Source organism: Quercus suber, unplaced genomic scaffold (assembly GCF_002906115.3).
Source record: "Quercus suber isolate HL8 unplaced genomic scaffold, Cork oak 2.0 scaffold_183, whole genome shotgun sequence".
Taxonomy (NCBI): domain Eukaryota; kingdom Viridiplantae; phylum Streptophyta; class Magnoliopsida; order Fagales; family Fagaceae; genus Quercus; species Quercus suber.
In genome coordinates this window covers 1,104,782-1,128,005 of record NW_027069641.1, presented here as the reverse complement: position 1 = coordinate 1,128,005, position 23,224 = coordinate 1,104,782, and the positions used below count along the sequence as shown (strand labels likewise).

Here is a 23,224-nt window from a genome sequence, read left to right as displayed (position 1 = left end):
CGACAACCCACATGCTTAACTGCTCACATGCTTACAAGATTTCCTGGTTATATATTTGAAAACTTACATAATCACATGCTTGGATGTTTATGTGTTTAATTTACCTTAACATGGTTGGTTTCCTTTCACATGACCCATATTTCACTTTCTAAATTAATTTGATTCACGTGTCCCGTAGACAAAAGCTAGGATTCAGATGCATGTGCGCGTGTTCACGTAGGCCCCATTAGGTAGACCCCACTTGATCATAATCAATTATAACTATTGAAGGTCAATTATACACTAACTTCGAACTTAGTCATTACAGGTTTCTTGGACGGTTGGACCTATCACCAAGAGGTGATTCCTTTCTTGTCTCTACTTTATAGATACATGCATACTACAAGGCTCGTGCTAATAGTGAGTCCAAACCACATCAAAGGAGATTGAGTACCGCATAACTCACCCTTGCCAGATGGAATTGACATGGCAACATGCAAGAGGAGGTATGGCCCATGGTGCTCACAAATTCCATATATGATAAATTTATTTTTAAATTGTTGAACATTGTTCCATTGTGATGGTATTGATGTAGTGAAGGTTGAAGTTGAAGACTGTTGTTGACTGAGTTGATTTAAAGCTTTCGATTGAGTAAGAATGTCTGATCAGTCAAGCAAAATTTGATTTTGAGCATAAAAAACTATTGAAGATCAGTTATAGTTGGACGGTCTAGGGTGTGTAACCTTTTCCTGTGATCATACATTAACTTCAAACTTAGCCTAGTGTGTAAACCTTCCTAGAGTCATTACATGGTTTCTAGACCTATAACCAAGAGGTGATTCCTTTCTTGTCTCTACTTTATAGACATATGCGTCCTACCGGGCGCATGCTAACAGTGACTCCAAACCACATTAGGGGAGATTGAGTACCACATATGTCACGCACCAAACCTCAAAGGGTCTAAAACATGAGAAAGATGTCTCAAAGTTCCTGTAGATTTTTCCTTTTTGACAATCCAATCCACAAAAATCATATTAAGTACCAATTTAGGAATTGCCAAAAGAGCACTTAATTAGGCAAGCCTAGAATTTAACCTCATCAATAATAATATATACAACTTCCAAAATTTCTCAACAAATTGATTCACAAGGCAAAAGCTCTAATTTATAAAGTTAGCCCATTTAATATCATCTTCAACATCATGACTAGTTTCCATAAAATTTACACTACATCAATAAGAGACCCACGAAAGCAAAATCAAAATATCCTCCAAGACAAGAAATTTAGAACTTCAACTAACTCCAAAAAAACCCAATGGCAATGGAGAAATTATATTTACCAACCATCACATATTATAACTCAAAACCCCTAAATTTTCCACCATAAATAATCCTTAAGTAGTCATCATTAGCACAAGCCATATCCCCACTCATCAAATAATTCCATTGATACAAAACCCATACATACAAACACATAAATATCACTTCCAATGCTCATAAATCACATGGGTATCATTATTAAAGATTAGATAAAAATAACCTTAAACAAAAGTGTAAAACCCACCAAAAATGTTAGAAATTTTTACCTCAAAAAAAGAATGTGAAGGTGTTTATGGGTTCTCAAAAATTTTCCGGTGATCTTGCCGAAAAATAATGGTGGAAATGGTGGTGGTGATGGTGTGGAAGTACCGGTGAGATGATAAAATAGTAGAGAGGAGTGTATGAGAGAAAACAAAAATGAAAAGAAAGAAAGCCAGAGAGTGAGCCAGCCAAAGAAGAGATAAGATGGAGTGAATTGTGTGGTGGGAGGTGGGGTTAGGTGGGGCATGTGGGAACCCAAAAATCTAATCTTGACTTTTCCCTTTTTTTTTTTTAACTGACTGGGACGTTACATTCTTCCCCTCTTATAAAAACTTCATCCTCGAAATTTTACGTACCTTGATCTTGAAAAAGGCTTGGGTATCTTGATAACATATCATCCTCACGCTCCCAAGATGCCTATTTCACCGAATGATTCTTCCAAAGCACCTTTACCCAAGATATTATTCTATTGCATAACACTTGCTCCTTATGATCCAAAATCTCTACCGGAACTTCTTCATATGATAAATCATCTCTAATCTGAAGAGGCTCGTAACTCAAAACATGTGAAGGATCAGGAATGTATTTCCTTAACATAGACTCATGGAAAACATTATGAATTCCTGATAGGGTTGATGGTAGGGCAATTCTATATGCAACTTCGCCCACTCTCTCCAAGACCTCAAAAGGCCTTACAAACCTAGGGCTTAACTGACCTTTTTTGCCAAATCTCATTACCCCTTTCATAGTGCAACCCGTAGGAAAACTTTATCTCTAATTTCAAGTTCCAAAGTCTTCCTTTTAATTTCATAATAGCTCTTTTGTTTGCTTTGGGCTGCTCGTAGTCGATCACGAATCATATTTACCTTTTCACAAGTCCTCTGAATTATCTCTGGCCCTAAGATTTTTCGTTCTCCAATCTCATCCCAACAAATTGGTGATCTACTCTTTCTCCCATACAAAGCCTCATAAGGTGCTGTTTTGATACTTGAATGATAACTATTATTGTAAGCAAACTCCACCAAAGGTAAGTGACTAGCCCAACTTCCTTTAAGATCCAAAACACATGCTCTCAACATATCTTCTAGAGTTTGAATAGTCCTTTCAGACAGTCCATCTGTCTAAGGGTGGAAAGTTGATATAAAATTCAATCTAATACCTAAGGCCTTATGCACACCACTCCAAAAATGAGAAGTAAACCTTGGATCTCTATCTAAAACAATAGAAGCAAGTACTCCATGAAGCCTCACAATCTCATCAACATAGAGATGAGCTAACTGATAAAGGGAGTAGTTCATTCGAATAGGGAGAAAATGAGCTGTTTTTGTCATTCTATCAACAATCACCCAAATAGCATCATGACCCTTAGGAGATCTCGGCAATCCTGAAACAAAATCCATAGTGATTTTCTCCCATTTCCATTGGGGAATAGGAAGTGGTTGCAACAAACCTGAGGGTCGTTAGTGCAACACCTTAACTTGCTGACAAGTCAAACATTGCTCTACAAAGTGAGAAATCACCCTTTTCATATTATTCCACCAAAAGTTTTCATGAAGATCATGGTACATCTTTGTACCACCTGGATGTATTGTATATGCAGAATAGTGAGCCTCCTCTAGAATCTCCTTTTTAATCAATGGATCATTTGGCACAAAAAGTCTACTCCCAAATCTCAAAGCACCATCCTTAGAGATAGAAACTTCAAATTTCTTTCCACTAAGCACCTCATCCATGATTTTCTTTAAATGTGGGTCATCGGCCTTTGACAATTTAATTCTTTCCACCAAAGTTGGTTGGACACTCAAACTAGCCATATAGGCCTCAAAATGGCCCATAACAACCTTAATCTCCATCCTTTTAAGATCCCGAATAATTTCCTTTTGAGTGGTTAGGAAAGCAGCTAAAAAACTTAAAGGCTTTCTACTAAGAGCATCAACTACAACATTAGCTTTGCTAGGATGATAGTTAATAGAGCAATCATAATCCTTAACCAATTCCAACCATCTCTGTTGCCTCATATTTAACTCCTTTTGGGTAAAGAAATACTTTTAACTTTTATGATCAGTGAAAATCTCGCATCTTTCCCCATACAAGTAATGTCTCCAAATTTTCAAAGCAAAAACAACTGCAGCCAACTCCAAGTCATGAGTGGGGTAATTTTTCTCATAATTTTTCAACTAACAAGAGGCATAAGCCACAACCTTCCCACTTTGCATCAACACACAACCAAGTCCCTTATGAGAAGCATCACTATAAATGACAAAATCCCTTGTACTTGAAGGGATAGTTAACACTGGAGCTATGACTAATCTCTGCTTTAGCTCTTGGAAGCTTTTCTCACATTCTTCATTCCACTCGAATTTAACATTCATCTGAGTTAGTTGTGTCAAAGGAGCTGCAATGCGGGAAAATCTCTCTACAAATCTTCTATAGTAACCAGCAAGGCCTAAGAAACTTCTAACCTCACTCAGATTTGTGGGCCTATCCCAATTAACTACCACTTCTATCTTATTAGGATCCACTGTAATTCCATCCTTAGATATCTCATGACCTAAGAACACTACTTGATTCAACCAGAATTCACACTTCTTCAGCTTAGCATACAACTTCCTTTCTCTTAGAATCTGTAAAACAATCTTTAAGTGTTCTTCATGCTCTTCTTAACTCTTAGAATAAATCAAAATATCATCAATGAACACAATGACAAATTGATCCAAGTACTCATGAAATACCCTATTCAGCAAATCCATAAAAGCAGCAGGGGCATTAGTTAATCCAAATGGCATCACCAAAAATTCATAATGACCATATCTAGTCCGAAAGGCCGTCTTTGGTATATCCTCACCCTTAACCTTCAACTGGTGGTAACCAAAATGAAGATAAATCTTAGAAAAGACTTGTGCTCCTTGCAACTAATCAAGTAGGTCATCAATACGAGGCAAAGGATATTTATTCTTAATGGTGACTCTATTAAGCTCACAGTAATCAATACATAACCTCACAGACCCATCCTTTTTCTTGACAAGTAAAACTGGAGCTCTCCAAGGCGAGGCACTAGGGCAAATAAACCCCTTGTCCAGTAATTCTACTAATTCCTCCTTAAGTTCTTTCAACATTGGGGGTGCCATTCTATATGGTGCCTTAGAAATAGCTGCAATGCCCAGAAGGAGATCAATAAAGAACTCAATCTCACGATCTGAGGGCAACCTAGGTAGATCATCAGGAAAAACATCCGAAAATTCCCTCACAATGGGAATGTCTCCTATCTCCAATTCTCCATTTTGTAAGTCCACTACAATAGTAAGGAATCCTTGGCATCCCTTTCTAAGCAAGCGGTTTGCTTGTATGCATGATATCATATGAGGATAAAAGGCAAACATGAAGCCTTAAATAGAAATTCTGATTCACCTGGAAGTCTAAACACCACCTCTTTCTCAAAACAATGCACACTAGCATGATAAGAAGCCAACAAATTTATGCCCAAAATGATATCAAAATCATGCATATCTAAGAACACAAAATCAACCAATAACTCTCTACCCTCAATACAAATAATACAAGACTGAAGCATAAGCTTAGTCATTAAAGTATCACAAATAGGGGTAGAAACCGATAACTCAAAATCAAGTAGTTCAGGACCTTTATCATGATTTTTAGCAAATACACAAGAAACAAAAGAATGCGTAGAACCAGGATAAAAAAGAACTTTAGCATGTGCAGAGAACAAAGAAAGTATACCTGCCACCATTGTATCCGTGACCTGAGCATCCTGAGTAGTCAAGGCATACACTCTACCTTGCACCTTCTTCCCATTTTCATTACCCTTTGCAACTTGAGATGAGGAAGAGGAACCCGAGCCCTTAGAACTTGGGCAATCTCTAGCGAAGTGTCCAGGTGGCTTACAAGTAAAGAAAATCTTGACCCCATCACAATTTTGTCCATCATGAAGTTTACCACAACGAGAGCAAGACTTCTTATCACCAGGTTGAGGGTAGGCACTCTTGCTATGCCTAGAAGATTGCCCTCTATTACCCAAGTTTTTAAAGAATCCTTTCTTATGCCCTTGACCCTTACCATGTTGAGAATTAAAGGGCCCTTGCTTCTTTTCACTCTCCTTGGAATTGGGGTTGTACTTAAAGTCTTATTCAAGACTTATTGCCCACTTCACAACCTCAGTAAAAGTATCAACTCCAGAGGCTATAATGAGAGGGCGAATCCTACCATTATGGCATTCCTGAAACTTTTTCACTTTCTTGGACTCATCTAGAATCAAGTAAGGAGCAAAGTGAGAGAGCTCAACAAACTTAGCAGCATACTCCTCCACTGTCATAGCCCTTTGAACCAAATCAGAAAATTCTTTTGCCTTACGGGTCCTCACTACATCGGGGAAGTATGTCCCATTAAAAAATTCCTTAAACTTCTCCCAAGTAATGGGAGCATCCCTTCCCAACTCCATCCTCAACAATTGCTCAGTGCTGAACCACCATCTTTTAGCAAGACCCTGAAGAGAAAAAGTAGCATACATCACCTTTTGAGTATTAGTGCATTCAAGGGCTCTCAGTGATTTTTCTATCTTTAGTAGCCAGTTCTCTGCTGCCATAGGATCAGGCCCCTTATCAAAAGTTGGAGGGTTTTGCTTATGGAACTCCCTAAAAGTGCAACGCTCCCTCCTACGTTCACCACCCTGGACTGCTCTAGCAATCCTAGCATAAATCCTGTCTGCCACTGCCACCTCATCAATCTCACCACCATCAGGAGTGACAGATCTCTCATGCTCTTGGTGTTGCCTATGGCCATGCTTTGGAGCTGTAACCTCATCCACATGCCTTACTTTACATGCTTTCTTTTTAGGAGGCATAGTGTACCAAGGTACTTATACCCAAGAATCAAGCAAATAAATCACAAGGCAACATAGAAGGTTAGCATAGAAAAGATAGATAAGGAAAAGGGATAGCAAGTGGAAGCTTAAACAAAGGTACAAAATAAAGAATTCATCAAACCCCTAATGCTCTAATTTAGATCAAAATCAATTCCTATTTTCAAAAGTCTATAGAATCAGAACCTAAGCTCTGATACTATAACTGTCACGCCCCAAACCCCAAATGGTCCAAAGCACGAGAAAGACTCTCAAAGTACTTGTAGATTTTTCCTTTTTGACAATCCAATCCACAAAAATCATATTAAGTACCAACATCAAGAATTATCATAATAATTCCATTGAGTATACTCTCAAAGTAAGTCAGAGCTCTAAGCAATAATTACAAGGACCTTTTGCCACAAAAGAATAGAGATTTGAATAAATAATTATCATCAGCTTGTCCCATCAGTGGGAATAACGTCACAAATTGCATGATAAATTTATTTTTAAATTGTTGAGCATTGTTCCATTGTGATGTATTGGTATAATGAAGGTTGCAGTTAAAGACTGTTGTTGACTAAGTTGTTTTGAAGCTCTCAATTGAGTAAGAATGCTTGATAAGTCAAGCAAAAATTAATTTTAGGCATAAACCTTTGGCAATAATTCTCAAGATAGAAAAGAAGATGATCTCACAAAAGAGAGAAAAATCTAAAGATCCCTTTCTTTTATCTTCTACCCTTTCCCATTGAAGATCCTTGAGAGGTTTGTTGTTGCAAACATAAATCACCATACTTGTGTTGTACCTATTGAAACCTCAAAGACAATGTCAAATCTTCAAGGAGCCTTAGGGTATGTTAGGTAACTGTTTTTTTTCCCTTATTTTCTGTTTCTAAAAACAATTTATTTATTTTTTTTTTTAATTTCTGAGACTAAAAAACTTGTTTGGCAACTCAAAATGAACAAAAAACAAAAACTTTTCTCAAAACTCAATTTATGAAGGAAACTGAAAACATGCAAAAGCCAGTTGTTAGGGGCGGTTTTTGTGCATAGCCATGTGTTTCCTACTGGAAGTGTGACTTTGCTAAGCTTGGATTTTTTTTTATGGAGTTCAACCCGAAACTCAACATTGGGCCGCATAGACCAATGACTTCTAGTGTAATTTTAATCCTACAAAATATATGAATTCCAAAGTCTTAGAATTATGATAATAGTTGAAATAAATAAATAATATGCTTAGCATGATATCTTTGATTAAATGGTGAATTGATATGTTATAATTATGTATATTAAGTGATGTCCAATATTATAAAATAATTAATTAGGTAGCAAATGTCCAATAATGGGATGAGTCCAATAGTCCATATCCAGTTGTAGTTCATGGTTCATGTTCAACATAATAAGATATGTCCAACAATGGCCCATGTCCAAATAATATATGTCCAATGGTAGTTCATTTCCAAAAAATATGTCTAGTGGTGGTTCATGTCCAAATACTATATGTGCAATGGTTGTAGATCGATTTATTAATATGTATGTTCATTAATGAAGTACTAGTGAGATCATGTTTCATTAAATAATGAGATGATATTAAAGTAACTTGCATCCAGTGGTACAATAATAATGAATTAACATGTACTTAATAATGTAATCATGAAAATAAAGAAATATTGACTTATCTTGTGTGTTTGTAGCTCTAGCCGTAGAACATTAGTGGACTTATGACATTTTAACAGCGCGATAAAATGAGTCCAGCAGTACAATATGATATTATGAGTCATTCCATGGTCACTTCATGATTGAAAGGAAAAAATGGGTGCAACTGGAGGGAGAGAGAATATGTCCAGCTGTGTGCATAGATTGGTTAAGTTTATCCCCTTTCATCATGCACTTAAATGACTTTCCCCATGTAATTCTCTTTTGGTTTTTAGTCAAATATGAGTGATGTTGCCTTCCATGAGAATGACTTTTAGTATTATAAGTATATGTCTTCCATGAGAAATGGCTTTTAGTAATAAGTTCTTGGAAAAGTGTTTGATATGTTTTAAGATGTGTGGAGATGGTAAAATATATATATATATATATTGTGAGATATGGTGTTTGTAATATGTATATGAATTATATGTAGATACTTTGCTAGACATGGATCTTGTATATGTATACTTAGTGAGACTTGGTGTTTAAAGATATATGAGAAGTATGTATGAGTATTTTGTGAGGAATGTGTTTGTAAAATATATGGAAGTGTGAGATAGATAATATGAAAGTTAAATATAATAAATACATGAGATTATAGCTACTGCTAGAGTGGTTTTTTGTATTATGTCATGGGTTATGTTACTTGTTGAGAAGGGAGATTTTGTATGGGAAATAAAGAATTAGATGGAGACGTATTTTTGGGTAGCAAAATGATGAAGTTTCAGAATATTAAGGTGTGAGAAAGATGGATAGTGTGTAATGGTGTGGTGTAGCAGGTGTGATGTAATGGTGTTGTCTAAGAAGAGATATTTTTTGTAAGGATAATGGAAAAGTATGGAAAAATTTAGAGATATGTGTAGCAAAGTGAATGAAGTTTCAGAATATTGATGATGAAAGAGGACTGGATCCATGGTTTTAAAAACCGAACTGGTCATCAACCCGTTTTTTTTTTTTTTTAAATTTCTGGTTCAACCCCGGTTTTTGACTGGTTTTTGGCCGGTTTTTCGGTTGTTGATCGGTTTTGGAGCTTTTAATCGGACCAGATTGGCTCTCGGTTCTCGGTTGAACCGGTCGGTCTGGTCTGGTTTTTAAAACAGTGGCTGGATCCCCCCCAATGGTGTGTGGTTTGGTCCTCTTTATATAGAGCAAAGTATGTAACTAGATCAGAATTAGTTGAAGTGAAATTCAGCAAATAAAGAAAAGTTTTTGACAAAGTAAGTGGTTTCATTAGTGGTCTTTTTTTTCTTTTTTCTTTTTTAGCTAAAAGAAGAAAATTTGAGACTTTAACACTATGTCACAACTGTTACAGCTGGATGATGTCATTTGAATGATATCCTTTGGTATTAAATTCATGGTTTGGCTAAATATGGAAAGATAATCTTTATGGTATCCTTCTATTTATGGTATTATAGTTGGAGGCTAAGGATCTTAGCTTAAAAATGGTAGGATTTCTTTTATGGGATCCTTGCTTTTTTGGGTATAATAGCAAGCTGCTAGGATTGTGCATTAATGGGCAAGTAATGTCATTTTCGGACATGTGTTAACCTACTGGAGCTACTGCAGCTTTTGCTGGAGCTATTACAATTTCTACAGAAGCTGTTTCTAAGTAGAAGTGCTAGTTGAACTCGTTTCAGCTCCAAACCCTCGAGAAACCCTCTAATTATGTGTACAAATGAAAATTGTCCCTTTTAAAAAAAAAAAATTATTTCAATTTGTTTGATTTGTTCACTTTAACAACGTTGTGATGTGGGTTTTTTTTTTTTTTGGTTGAATGATAAAAGGACATAATCTAAATCATTCATTATTAGAAAAAAAAAATGTCATGATTAAAAAAGAACTATATGACGTAATACAGTTCTTTTTTTTTTTTTTTTTTTAATCAACATTTTTGAACATCAAGATTTGAACCCTAAAAACATTTACTAGAATATACCAACTAATTGAGTTACAAAACTTTTAACCCAAACTCTTGATATTTCAATAACTCTCGAATACTCTTGCTATCATGCATCTAGATTGTTGAATACATGAAATAAAATGATAAACAATGTGTCCTAGCTAGTATTTTCCCTGGCTTGAAAGAGAGAATCCTTCTATTCCATGCAAAAACTATCTATTCTCGTGCTTTTCTTCTCTTTTTCACAGTGCTCTTAGCCTCTTATTTCTTACCCATATAAGGGGGGGAAACCAAGAACAGTGCTCCCACATGCATTTTTATCCTAAAGAAGACTTCATTGCTCCAAAGAGGTAGTTAATTTCCAGTCTTCCACCCATCACTCCTGAAAAAGTGATTGCTACACATTTCTGTGCATCAGTGATAGTGGCAAGTACTCAATCTCTCCACTGTTATTAACTGCTATTGTCAAAGTCTGTGTAATCAAATTCTAACATAAAGCACGCAATTAACTTGACTTAATGATCACAATGGCCTTATTTATCTCACCAATTAGGCCTTTTTAATCTTTGTCGGTCTTTATTTTTACTTTTATCTCATCAAACTTTGATGGCTTCCTCCACCTTCAATATTTTGAAACTTCTTTTGCTCCTCTCTGCGCTCAGCTTATCAAGAATATGGGCTCTCAGCTCTTCTCCTTCCTATTCTTCTTGTTCTTCTTCTTCTTCTTCCTCTTCTTCTTCTTCTTCTTCCTCTTCCTCTTCTTATTATTCTCCATGCCCATCTCCTTCCCCTTCCCCTTCTCCATCTCCATATCCTTCTCCTTCTCCTCCTTCTTCCATAACTCCTGTGCACTATTCCGAATATTTGTGCTACAGGTACATAAAATCGATCTGCAAAACCACACCATACCCACATGTCTGCTTTGAGGCATTGGAACCCTCCATCAACGATATCCCAATTGATACCAGTCCAAACAACACTGCCTACTACCTCGTTTACACCTTTAAAACTGCAATAAACGAGTTCAAAAAGCTTTCCGATCTGTTCTCTGACGCCACATGCTGACAAACTCTTCCTAAGTATTTAAACTTAGACGTGAATCACAACCTAACTCTCAAACTCAAGAAAATCTTAATTCTCATCACACAAAGGTTCCCCAAAGCACATGATGCATTCATCAAACACATTATGTACCAAACCATAGAGAAACCAAGGCGTAAAATTTATCTACGCTCCAAACATACCAAAGGATGAGCATACTAATTTATAATTCAAAACATTCACCATAACTTTAGAATTAAACTCTCAAAATCAGAGTTAACAATTACTGTTTACTGCTCATTTCAACAGCATATGCCTTATTTGTAAAATACAAATGGGTTGTCCATACACATCCAAATGTCATGCAATTTTACAGGATCCCCCTAGATGTCTATTATATACCATATCAATTTCAGAGTCAAAACATAAAACCATGATTAATTAAAAATCATACAAGACAACATACTCAAATATGTCCTGACAGAATTTGATGCAACTTAAAAATTAAACCATTATTTTTATATTAATCCAAATGTTGTGAGACCACTTCCATAGTAGCCATGTTATCTTAGTACTCATAAAAACTACTCCTAGCATCCCAATTCATAGAATATGATTTAATCCAAATTTTTCTTGTTGTAAACACCAAATCTGTCACAGTGACTACTTTAACATGTTTCTTACAAAATCATCAACTAATAGCAATTGGCCTTCACTTCAAGTGGGTATTTTTATACTTATACTATATATGTTAGAAAACATGGATAAGCATCTAAAAGACCATGATATCTTCAATCTTTCAAATAGCTAACACAAAACCACAAATTCAGCTTCTAACAATCAGATTAGAGAACATGGAAGTGAAACCAAAACAAACCATTACACCATTAAAATACCCATAACAGAAAATAAACATATAAACTTACCCACAAACTTTGAAGCTGAAACTTTAGTGTTAGGCTCTTAATTTCTTCTTAGAGAGAGATATCTATGATTTTCGGTGAAAGAAAATGAGGGCTATTGTGAGATGGTGCTGCCGATAAGAACAAAGGAAAAAGAAAACTAATGAGCAAAGAGAGATGAACCAAGAAGTTTCTAGTGCAACAAAGAAAAGATAAGAGAAATAACTTGGGTGGGGCACGTGTATGCTAAGGGGAATAGTGAGTTGACGACTCACCTTACAACTTTTAGCTTTTTCAAATTTACTTACCACCCTTTATAAACTTATATATTCTAGAAAGGCTCAAAGAACAATATAACCTCGCATATAAACCCTACCTTTATAAAACTTCTTTCTACAATATTAAAAGAGCATATATCTTCTATAATATCACAATATTAAATCTTTATGCATTTAAAGTAATTAAGAGAATAAGAATCATATAAATCCCTAAAATTAATTATGCAATTAGGTTGGGATGTTACATAGTGTGTTTAGCAAAGCTACTGAGATTTTCTACTGGAGGATGTATGAGGGCTTGTGAAGGGCATTTTTGAGCTAAGGGCTGAAGAGTCTAGTTCCTAATTTGGAAACTAAAAACTCAGAAGCTCAGACCTTCATTAAGAGGTTAAGAAGATTATTAGAGGGAGAGAAAATAGAGAAATTTATGAGAGTGTTGTTCTTCTCTATTAGTGTTCTTTTGAGGTGTTGGTGAAGGGCTTCTATTTATAGCTAAGTTTAAGGGGGTATTTTAGCAAAGAATCTCAGCCAAAATTTGTCCCAATTAAGGGAGACGATTTCGTATCATACCGGCAAGTATGGTCGAAATATCTCGTTCTGGTGACCAAACCAGTATAGGTGACCCTTCCATTTCGTACCGGTTTTTATACCGAACTGTTTCGGGTAATTTCGGCCATTTCGGGGTGTTTCAGTCATTCCTGCCGAAATATTGATTTCCGGCCAAATCATTTAAGAACAGGTATTACCTCTTTGAAACTAATTTTTGCTTGCAAAAACCCATATATCCATGACACTAAGACAATGACGAAGTTCTGGCAAAGCCTACCTCTGCATCATGGCCTCGTTTTGTTAATTTGCATCTCTCATTCTTACTTCTTCTTCTTTTCTTTTTCTTTTTTTTTTTTTTTTTTTTTTTTTTTTTTTTTGTCATCTCCTCTTCTTTGCTCATGAACACCAGAGACTAGACTTCTCAATTCTGACTTAGAACTTTTAAGCATTTGGCTTCTTAGTGCATTTTCAAAACGTGTAGGATGTGTTTATTCTTTTTTGAAAGTAATGTGTGATTGTGGTTAAACTAAGGCATTGAATTCTATTCAGAATCCACGTTAGAGTTAGGTGGGATGTTTAACCTTTTACACTTGTTTTTTTTTTTTTTTTTTTTTTTTTTTAATTTTTAATTTTTAATATAATGATTAGATAATTTAGATTTATTTGTAATGGATTGGGTCATTGTAGAAGGATAAAGATAATGATGAATTGGGCCTAAATATACTTAAAGACATAGGATTTAAATTCAGCCAAAATATATATATATATATATATAGGATTTTATATGTATAGCGGTAAACTCGAAACGGTACACTGGTATTGACCGGTACCCGAGATATATCATACCGCTGGCCAAACCAGTACAACTTCCGATACGGTATTGACTTCCTTAGTCCCAATCAGCAATGAATTTTCAGAAAATCCATCTTAAGATTTGGCCAAAAAAGGTATGTTTAGCTTTAAGGTATTCTTGCTATTTTGGGTAATAGTTGCTGGGGAAAGAGAAGCAGAAAAGGAAAGTATTTTAGCAAAAAAAGATAGTTTCTTTAGTTGGTTTTAGTTTTAGCCAAATGTGGAAAATTAGTAATTTCAAGGCTACTGGATCAGCTGTTACATCTGTTCTGAAAAAGCTATCCCAGCTATTAGGAAAAGTTGTCACATCATAAGACAACTTTCCCAGCTGTCATAAGATAGTTGTTGCTTGGGGCAGAAGCAGATGAGGTCAGATGTCAGGCTGCTAGGATTTCAGCATTAAATGGCTGATGATATCACTTCCAACTAGGTGTCAAGTGCTAAATACACTGCTGGAGTTCTGCTGGAAATGTTTCCTTTCTTGGGTGTTTGTATTTTTGGTCCAATGTTCTATTACAATAGTTTTTAGTAAGTAATAGAATGGTTGGTTGATAGTTAACGAAGCTTTAGAGATCTAGTTAAGATTTCATTGTGTTGTGACTTAATCTTAGTGGGCAAGAAGAACATTTAATGCTTTGCTCTAGCAGTTGGCAGATAAATATTTGGTTTGATTGTAACAGATAGCTGCTGGATATTAGAGATATCATGAGTATTTTATATATTTGGAGATTAAAAATAGCCAATTAGATTAGGTCATGTGTTTGAGTTGAATTTTAGCTGAAAGTAGCAATGTAATTTATGTAGAATAATATAATGAAGTTTCTAAATTTGTATAGGAATAGCTGGAGGTTGAATAAATAGTTAATTTCTCAACATTTAGATGGCTAGAGATATTGAGTATTTATCATATGATGAATATTGAGTTTTAGGAAAAGAGCAGTAGGGAGTTTTATCATCTTAAGTGCTATGTGATAAGAGATGCTTATCATATGTTACCCACTACACATGGACTTGTCAGAGTTCAGGGAGTTGGAGAAGACATACCAAACAACATGTTTCTTTTATCAAATTTAAATTGCTAGAGCTTTACTAAACATACCTCTTAACCCTCCAAATCATGACTCCCAAAATTCCCCAAAGAGAATCATAAGCTTGGATCATAAGATGAAGATAAGATGACATACCTTGGGTTTTGTTGTCACTTTGTGTGAATATGGTCTCTTGCTGGAGAAGCCACTTTCCATGAGTGTGAGAGATGTAATATGGGCCATGAGCTTTGATTCATTGCTTGAGCCCAATTCATGTTGTTGAATGAGATATGATGTCATAGGGTTATGATCCCAATTGATGAAGAGGAAATATGGACCATGAATCTGCCTCTTAAAGTAAGGATATGGACCATGTGAGCTCAATCCATGAGATATAAGCTTATTTTGGGCTTTAAAGAGATTTACCCAAAAAATATAATATGTTAATGTGGCGTGGGTTGCCAATGAAGTAGTGCCATGTGGGGCAAAAAAAGAGTCCTCAACATATGTCATTCTCACATATATTATACTTCATTTTTATATGTCACCTTAAGATAGATTACATGTCATTCTAGGATAGACTTTACTAATGTATCATTGCGCATGTACATGCATATCATTCTTTAAAAAAAAAAAAAAAAACCAAACACCAAATATTTTAATTATTCTTTAAATGGTGATTTATTATGTTGAATTTGAAACTAGTAGAGCATTTGGATTCAACTTATTTATGCGTTTGCATTTACTGAATCACGTTTCCTTCGGGTTTTTTTTTTTTTTTTTAGCGTGTATGAACAGTAACCACACTATTCATGCACATGGATTCACTGTGCAGGAGACAAATTACACTATTCACGGGACCTACAACCATTTTATTAAAAAAAAAAAAAAAAAAGGGTCACATGACACTATTCACACATTTAAAAATTATTTTGCTATAGTGTTTTCAGTTTTCAGTTTCAGTTTTCAATTTCAGCAAAAATAAATTGTATCCAAATAGACCCTAGGTATTATCATTTTAAAATAAGCGTTGTGGGCTGCCTAACACCTACTCCACACATAACTGAACTTCCAAATCTTGATTTATGGTTTGAGACATTATTTTATTTTCTAGTTTAACTTAAGAGCCTTAGTTAAATCTAGAAAATAAATTTAATTAGACTTAAGTGACCAATAACACCTTAGAATCTTAATGATTAGTGACGACTCCTTAAAAATAAAGATATGAATAAATATTCATTCATATACACCCCCATATATAGTGTTGTACACACGTCACACATATGTTAGCTTCTATAACCAACCATAGTTGTTAGTATCTACAATACATGATACATATCATATGATACGTATCGTATCATGTACAAAAAGTTTCGTATCATAAGAGTGTATGATAAATGCTCATGAATCGTCCGATACATAAGTGTGTATCGTATGAATAGTATCGTACGATACATAGGTATGTGAGTTTAAAATGAGTTTTTTTTGTTAAAATTTGTAGTTTTATTTGATTTAAACAAGTTGTTAGACTTTTTTAACACAAAATTATTGGGAAGCTTAATTTAGTCTAATGAAATAGCAAGTCCATGAGTTTTTTTTCCTCCCTTCTCTTTCTCCTACAAAATTTAGACTATACTCATAACACTCACTTTCATATGTGCAAATTTATTTTCTATACTATTAATAACGTATTGAATGAAAATATAATTATTTTTTATTTTGTTATTATTATTTTGAGTCTAAAAAGCTAGAATGCCAAGAAAAAATATAAAGAAAAAATTATTAGAATAAAAAAACCAAAAAAAAAAGTAAATGTTGATAATAATAAAGAAAATGTCCATGAAAAAATAATTTTGCAAGATGCTGAGCATGATGATAACATTAATTTAGATGGAGTTTTTTCTTTTTTTTTAGAAAGAACTTAGATGGAGTTGATTAGCTAAGATTATGAAAAGATATTATTATTTTAGTTCATATATCATGTATTAATTCTGAGTTTAATCAATTTGAATGTGCATGCTATAAACATAAGTTAATTTGATTTATTTAGTTAGCTTTGTTAAATTTTATTACATAAGTAATGAGTAAATTGTTCATTAGTTGAATATATTTTGAATTTATAATGAATATACCTTTTATATATAAATAATTATTTTATAATTTTATTAGGTGTTTGTGTATCATATGATACACGATTCAATACGATACACGATATAGAAAAATAAAAAATCGTTAGTTGAATATATTTTGAATTTACAATGAATATACCTTTTATATATAAATAATTATTTTATAATTTTATTAGGTGTTTGTGTATCATATGATACACGATTCAATACGATACACGATATAGAAAAATCAAAAATCGATTCACTATACAATTTATGATTTGGCAACTATGTAGCCAACACACATTGCCAGAGCAAATTTCCAAGCCCAAATTACGAACGCAATGTCATTCAGGACATAGTAAGAATCAAGTACGACAAAATCATTAAAATTTGTTTAAATGATGTACTATAGAGGGAGGGAATCCTTCTATTCCACCTAAAAAAACCTATCTAGTCATGTGCCTCCAAAAATAATATAAACATATGAAAGGATCTGAATCCAACTAATTAACTTAATAGTGAGATTTACTGTAAATATGAAAAGAATATAAACTATATCATTGTGTTTTAGGAGGACCCAATAATTTTTGGTGCTAAGTTGCCCGTGTAAGCTGCAAGAGTCCCACTTACGTTTGACTCCGATAGGAGACTTGACTGTTCCAAAGCGGGAGTTTCCATTCAGCCACCCATCCCTCCTGAATTCTGATCAAATAAACCTCCAAATGGGGTAAAGAAGCAGACAAATAAATTAATAAACAACAAAGTGATCGTTAAAATTTCAGTGCAACAGTAACTGAAACTTTCGGTTTTATGGAGGCTTTTCTTCGTCTCTAGATCTGAGATATCAATCTACTTCAGTTCTTTGCTTTATACTGAAGTTGAGGGAACAATTGTAAAACTGATAGGAAAAGATGATTGCCCAAGGGCCTGGGCAACTTGTTGCAATTGTGTGGCTTGAGTTGAGGATATATCCCACCATATCCACTATAGCTTGTTCCGCCATATACTAACCAAGGCTGGGATAGAGAATCACATTTCCTTGAGACTACAAGTCTAAGGGAATTTGTAGTGGCTAAAGAGGGGAGAGGATACAACCCTTGAACTCCCTTCGTCATTAATCATGGATGTTGGTACAACAGTTGAAGAGGTGAAAGGATTGCCATTAAATCTCTGAATAATCATGGGCCCTTTTAATACATGAGTAATTTCTTTTGTTTTTATTTTTAATTTTATTTTTATTTTTTTGAGAATGTATTTTTGTTCTTTTTTGATTGAAATGCATGAGTAATATTTTAATAATCCTTTTTTTTTTTTTTTTTTAACGAATTTCTATATAAAGTTGTGCATTGTGACACCATGAGGATATGAGAATGATTTACTGATATGAGAATGATTTCCGTCTACAAGGGAAATTCCCCCGTATCAAGGGATTCGGGTCAGTTCTCTACCACTATATAACCACAAACCTTACCCCTTTTGAGGTATACGAATTCTCCTAACTCTAGCACTCTTGAGTTCTTGGAGATTCTTCTATTACTGCTTAACTTTTGAATGATTTTGGCCAGTACCCCACCGGTGCCCTTTGATTGTTTCTCTCTTTGTTCTTTAGGTATATTCATTAGGCATGTGTGTGGACTATTAACTCATTGACGATTTTTGTGCATCATCAAGTACTACCATAGTAGCGCTTACCTATTGGGTTCAAACTAGCAATCTAGGAAATTGGTGAGCATAGTGGCATTGAATTGGGGGATGTGAGGTTTTTTCCCATTCGCTTTTCATTGTTGCAGGATTCGAATTTTTAACTTTACCCCAAAATTTATGAGTGTAAGGCAATAGCCACAGGATCACCGTGGTAAAACTGTGAACTTTATATGAAAAGTGTATATTATATTGTACAGTGAATGGTTTCCTAATCTAAAAAGGGAAAAGAGACAGTTTGGTCAGTTACAGTTACCCATACGAGTACAAGAGTCCTACTTGTATAATTGCATTTGCCCTCTCGTATGCGTTAGAACTTAGAACGTTGAAGACTTGAGTACTGCTCCAAAAGGCAATGTCCTGAAAAACAAATTTTAAGGGGAACTTCGGGTCTTCGGTCCTCCACCCATCACTCCTGAATCTCGATCAAATAAACCTGGAATTGGAGAAAATAAGGGTCTCTTTGGTAGAGGTGTTTGAATATTGTTGTTAAAATAATGTGAAAACTGTGGTACACAATGTTAAACTTATTTCTCATCATATTGTGCACGTTGGCCCTCTCCATCCGAAGCGTAGAACATTGACATCGCTGCTCTCTCCACATGTTTTCCGTGAAAGAAAAGAAAAGAAGCATATTGCATTACCATTTAAGGTTTTGATTATCAGATATCTGCTANGATGTTGGTACAACAGTTGAAGAGGTGAAAGGATTGCCATTAAATCTCTGAATAATCATGGGCCCTTTTAATACATGAGTAATTTCTTTTGTTTTTATTTTTAATTTTATTTTTATTTTTTTGAGAATGTATTTTTGTTCTTTTTTGATTGAAATGCATGAGTAATATTTTAATAATCCTTTTTTTTTTTTTTTTTTTAACGAATTTCTATATAAAGTTGTGCATTGTGACACCATGAGGATATGAGAATGATTTACTGATATGAGAATGATTTCCGGTAGTAACTTTTAACAAAGAAGGCATAGCACCTTTTAGATCTCAAAAGAGAAGCTCTAAAATTTATTTCAAACATGTTTTAAGGTTTCCTTTAAATACTTAGTAAAATAGATCTGAAACTCTAATCATTTAATGGGCTTAACGAGCTGTTGGGCTGAAATAAATTTTGCAAATCTATGTTTCGATCGGCGAGCCTTCTTCTCAATCGGTTGAACCTGGCATGTTTCGAATTCCTGAACTCCAGTTTCTTTTTTTTTTTTTTTTTTTTTTTTGTATTTTGACTTGCTACTCCTTGACATTGTCTAATATATCCTATAGACTCTAAAATTCATATCTAGACAAGTTTGTGTTCGTTTGCCAATTGTTCTAAACTTTTAGAACCTAATATAAACCATTTATAAAATAAGATCAAGATTAAATGAACTTCGTTTTTAATTAATTCGATTTTCTCCATTTATATATAGTGAAATTGAAAGGTTCTCAATCCTAAAATAAAATGGTATGTGTGTGAAGTGGAGAGAATCTTGTTGTTCCACCACAATGACCATCTAGCTAGGTGCTTTTTTTTTTAATCCCAATAAATTCAAAAGGGTTTTGATTGTCTCCCACATAAAGTACAGATTATCCTTGCAGTGCATCATGGAATATCATGTTTCAAATGTATTAATTTTTTAAAACTATAGACATTCGGTGTGTAAAAATGTGAACCTTTTTTAAAAAATTAAACAAAAATGGACTAAATATTATTATTTTTCCTTAACCATATCAAAAGTTTTCTTTTCGTCTCCAAATATTAAAAAATTCTTTTTCATACCTAAACTTTGTCATGTTTTTTTTTTTTTTTTTTTTTTTTTTTTTTTTTTTTTTCGAATAGTTTAGAGAGAAAAAAAAAAATCTTTCAACAATTTAGGGATTAAAAATTTCTTTTAAATTTTAAGGACTAAAAGTGAAACATTTTAATAATTTAGGGATGAATTTTTATTTTTTTTATATAGTTTAGGAACGAAAAGTAAATTTTAAACTTAAGGATGAAAAACAAACTTTTGATAGATTTGAGGAAGAAATTTTTTTTTTTTTTTTTTTTTTTTTTTTTTTTTTTTTTTTATGTTCATTTTTATATGTTAAAATGTAGATTTTTTTTTAATGTAAGGACACTATTTCCATGTCAATTGTAAATATATATGCATGTAAAATAATAATTGCAAATAAGTGCAAAAGAATGTTTTTCCACACTCTGCTATCAATGTCTGTGTAATCCAATTCATTACTCTAAGTCTTAAAAAAAAAAAAAAAAAAAAGGATACAACTTAACTTTAAGTTGTCAATGTTCCAAATTGCATTGTTTTACTTATGGGGCTCAGCAATGGGAAAATATTTTTACACGCTTATTCTTGTACACTCTGTTCACACATTGTCTATAATTTCACACACACACACACATATATATATATACACTTGGGCCTTTTTAATCCATGTCAATCTAGACTTCAGTTTGTTTCATCAAACTATGATGGCTTCCTCCAATATTCTGAAACTTTTTTTTGCTTCTCTCTGCAATCAGCTAGTCAAGAACATGGGCTCTCAACTCTTCTTCTTCTTTGAAATGTTCCCAAAATTTGTCCTCCATAATATCTACCTGCAACACGACACCATACCCAGATGTCTGTATTGACTCATTGATACGCTCCAATATCTCAAATGAGATTAGTCCAAACATCACCACCTACCTCCTTAACACCCTCAACACCGCAATATCGAAGTCTGAAAAGCTTACCAATATGTTCTTGGATGCCGGAAACCCAAATAATGTCATCGAAAAACAAAGAGGAACTATCCAGGACTGCAAGGAACTCCAAAAAATCACCATGTCTTGTTTACAAAGATCAGTGTCCCTAATCCAGGATGCACCCATTAATCAACGGAAACAAGCCGATGCAGCAGCTTACCTTAGCGCAGCACTCACAAACAAGAACACATGTTTGGAAACCTTGGATTCAGCTTCGGGTCCTTTGTTGCTAACCCTAGTGAGTGCCGTGCGTGACACTTATAAGCATGTAAGTAATGCTCTTTCCATTCTGTCTAGCCAAAAAAGCCATAACAATAGGCGCCTCTGCTTTAATAATAGGCGCCTCATGGACATGGGTGTTCCATCGTGGATTTCAAAAAATTTAGAGAGCCGGACTCGGATATTGGAGAGTGAATGTGACCCAAGCAAGATGCTGACCGTAGCTGCAGATGGAACTGGAAACTTCACCACCATCACTGATGCTATCAACTTTGCTCCAAACAATAGCAATGATAAAACAATTATCTATATCAAAAAAGGGGTTTACGAGGAAAATGTGGAAATCCCAACTTACAAGAGAAACATTTTTCTGCGAGGAGATGGAACTGATGCCACTATAATTACTGGTAAGAGAAGCGTGGCCGATGGCTGGACCACTTTCAGATCTACAATTCTTGGTATGTTTAGCTAATTAATTTAATATCTTAATTGCATCGCTTGTCTTCTGTTTTACTTTTATATTCCCCCGTCCACTTTTTTTTTTCCTCTATTTTATTTTAAAATGTCTCAAAATATTATTTTGTTTCTAAAAATAAAAGTCATTAATTTGCTAATATTAATTTACTAATTTAATTTTTTGATAAATTTTTTTAAGAGTAGTTTTGAAAACTTGTACATCTTTAAAAAGTAGACAAGACAATAAATGATGTTTTCTTAAAAAAGTTGATTTTTCAAACAGGACAAAAAAAAGTGGGATGAAGGGAGTACTAGTTTAGTTGTGTTGTGCCCATGTGCTTAATATAAGATCATATGTTAGAAGAAGAAAAAAGTACATTTTTTAATTCAAAATTGTACAAACACCTAACACACAAGATACAAGTTGAAACAATAGTAGACTTTATTTATTAGAAATAATGACATGTTTGGTAACATTGTTTGAACAATAGTTTTCATTGTTTAAATAACACAACATGTATTTCCACGACACTTTTTTACTCATACGTATTTCCATAACACTAAAACAATGTTACTAAAACAATATTACCAAACAGGCCCAAAATTGTACAATGAGAAAGAGAAGATTAGCATTTTTTTTTAACAAAAACAATGGTCTACTCATTCCTTTTAGCAACACTAGCAAGAATTAGAGTAGCTTAATTACACCAAAAAGGTACACTAACAAGGCATATATAACAAAAATTTTCACAAATACGAGTAATATCCTCAACCCTGCGACTTCCGATTGGCAAATCCTATATGAACTCAAAATATCAACTAGTTAACCAAAAGTGCTCTCCATAATGGCATTAGTGATTAGTAAAGCATTTTTCATAATTGAAGTTGTTGTCCTGCTTTTATTGTGTATATCATTTATGTGTCAAGTGTCTTGTAACTTAATTCATGCTTCTAGTGTTTTAAAAAGAGATATCCAAAATTCAAATTTCTCCTCCCAATTTCCAAATTATCAAACATATAGTAATCTTTGCATATTTGATAAGAATAAAAGAGCCATGTTTTTACAAATCTGTTAAAAAATAATTAATAGTAAAAATGTGGTATACGCAATAGTTAATTGTCTATTAAAGAAAAATATAAAAAAATTTTAAACTTTAGTGAGCCCCTTGAAACTTTACTAGAGTTTCATTTTGATGAAATTATTGAAATACAAACATATATTGAACTACTTAGTGAAAGAATGGTATGTAATGTGTAAGTGTAATAAATGAATGTTTTGAATTCTTTTTTTTTTTTTTTTTTTTTTTTTTTTTTTTTTTATATACCAATTTGTAAAGGT

The 23,224-nt window shown here is 33.8% G+C and overlaps 1 protein-coding gene and 1 pseudogene across 2 annotated transcripts; one reads left to right on the top strand and one right to left on the bottom strand.

Annotated features, from left to right (window-relative positions):
• Positions 1–241: 241 nt before the first annotated feature.
• Positions 242–12,188, bottom strand: LOC136069694 (uncharacterized). 2 transcript variants are annotated; one of them, XM_065778472.1, is made up of 2 exons: positions 11,977–12,178; positions 242–6,431 (listed from the first exon to the last, which is right to left on the bottom strand). In XM_065778472.1, exon 2 carries the CDS (start codon positions 6,415–6,417, stop codon positions 5,701–5,703), a length of 717 nt encoding a protein of 238 aa, XP_065634544.1. In that variant the 5' UTR covers positions 6,418–6,431; positions 11,977–12,178; the 3' UTR covers positions 242–5,700. The 2 variants fall into 2 exon arrangements, 1 of the variants encoding a protein (XP_065634544.1); XR_010630920.1 differs by lacking the exon at positions 242–6,431 and adding an exon at positions 10,014–11,084 and having other exon boundaries at positions 11,977–12,188.
• LOC111987250 (probable pectinesterase/pectinesterase inhibitor 12) overlaps positions 10,416–23,224 on the top strand; it is a 13,852-nt pseudogene continuing 1,043 nt past the window's right edge.

What these genes read in the sequence shown, in the direction of transcription:
- LOC136069694 (XM_065778472.1), bottom strand. Translation starts at nt 6,417, where the DNA reads ATGCCTCCTAAAAAGAAAGCATGTAAAGTAAGGCATGTGGATGAGGTT.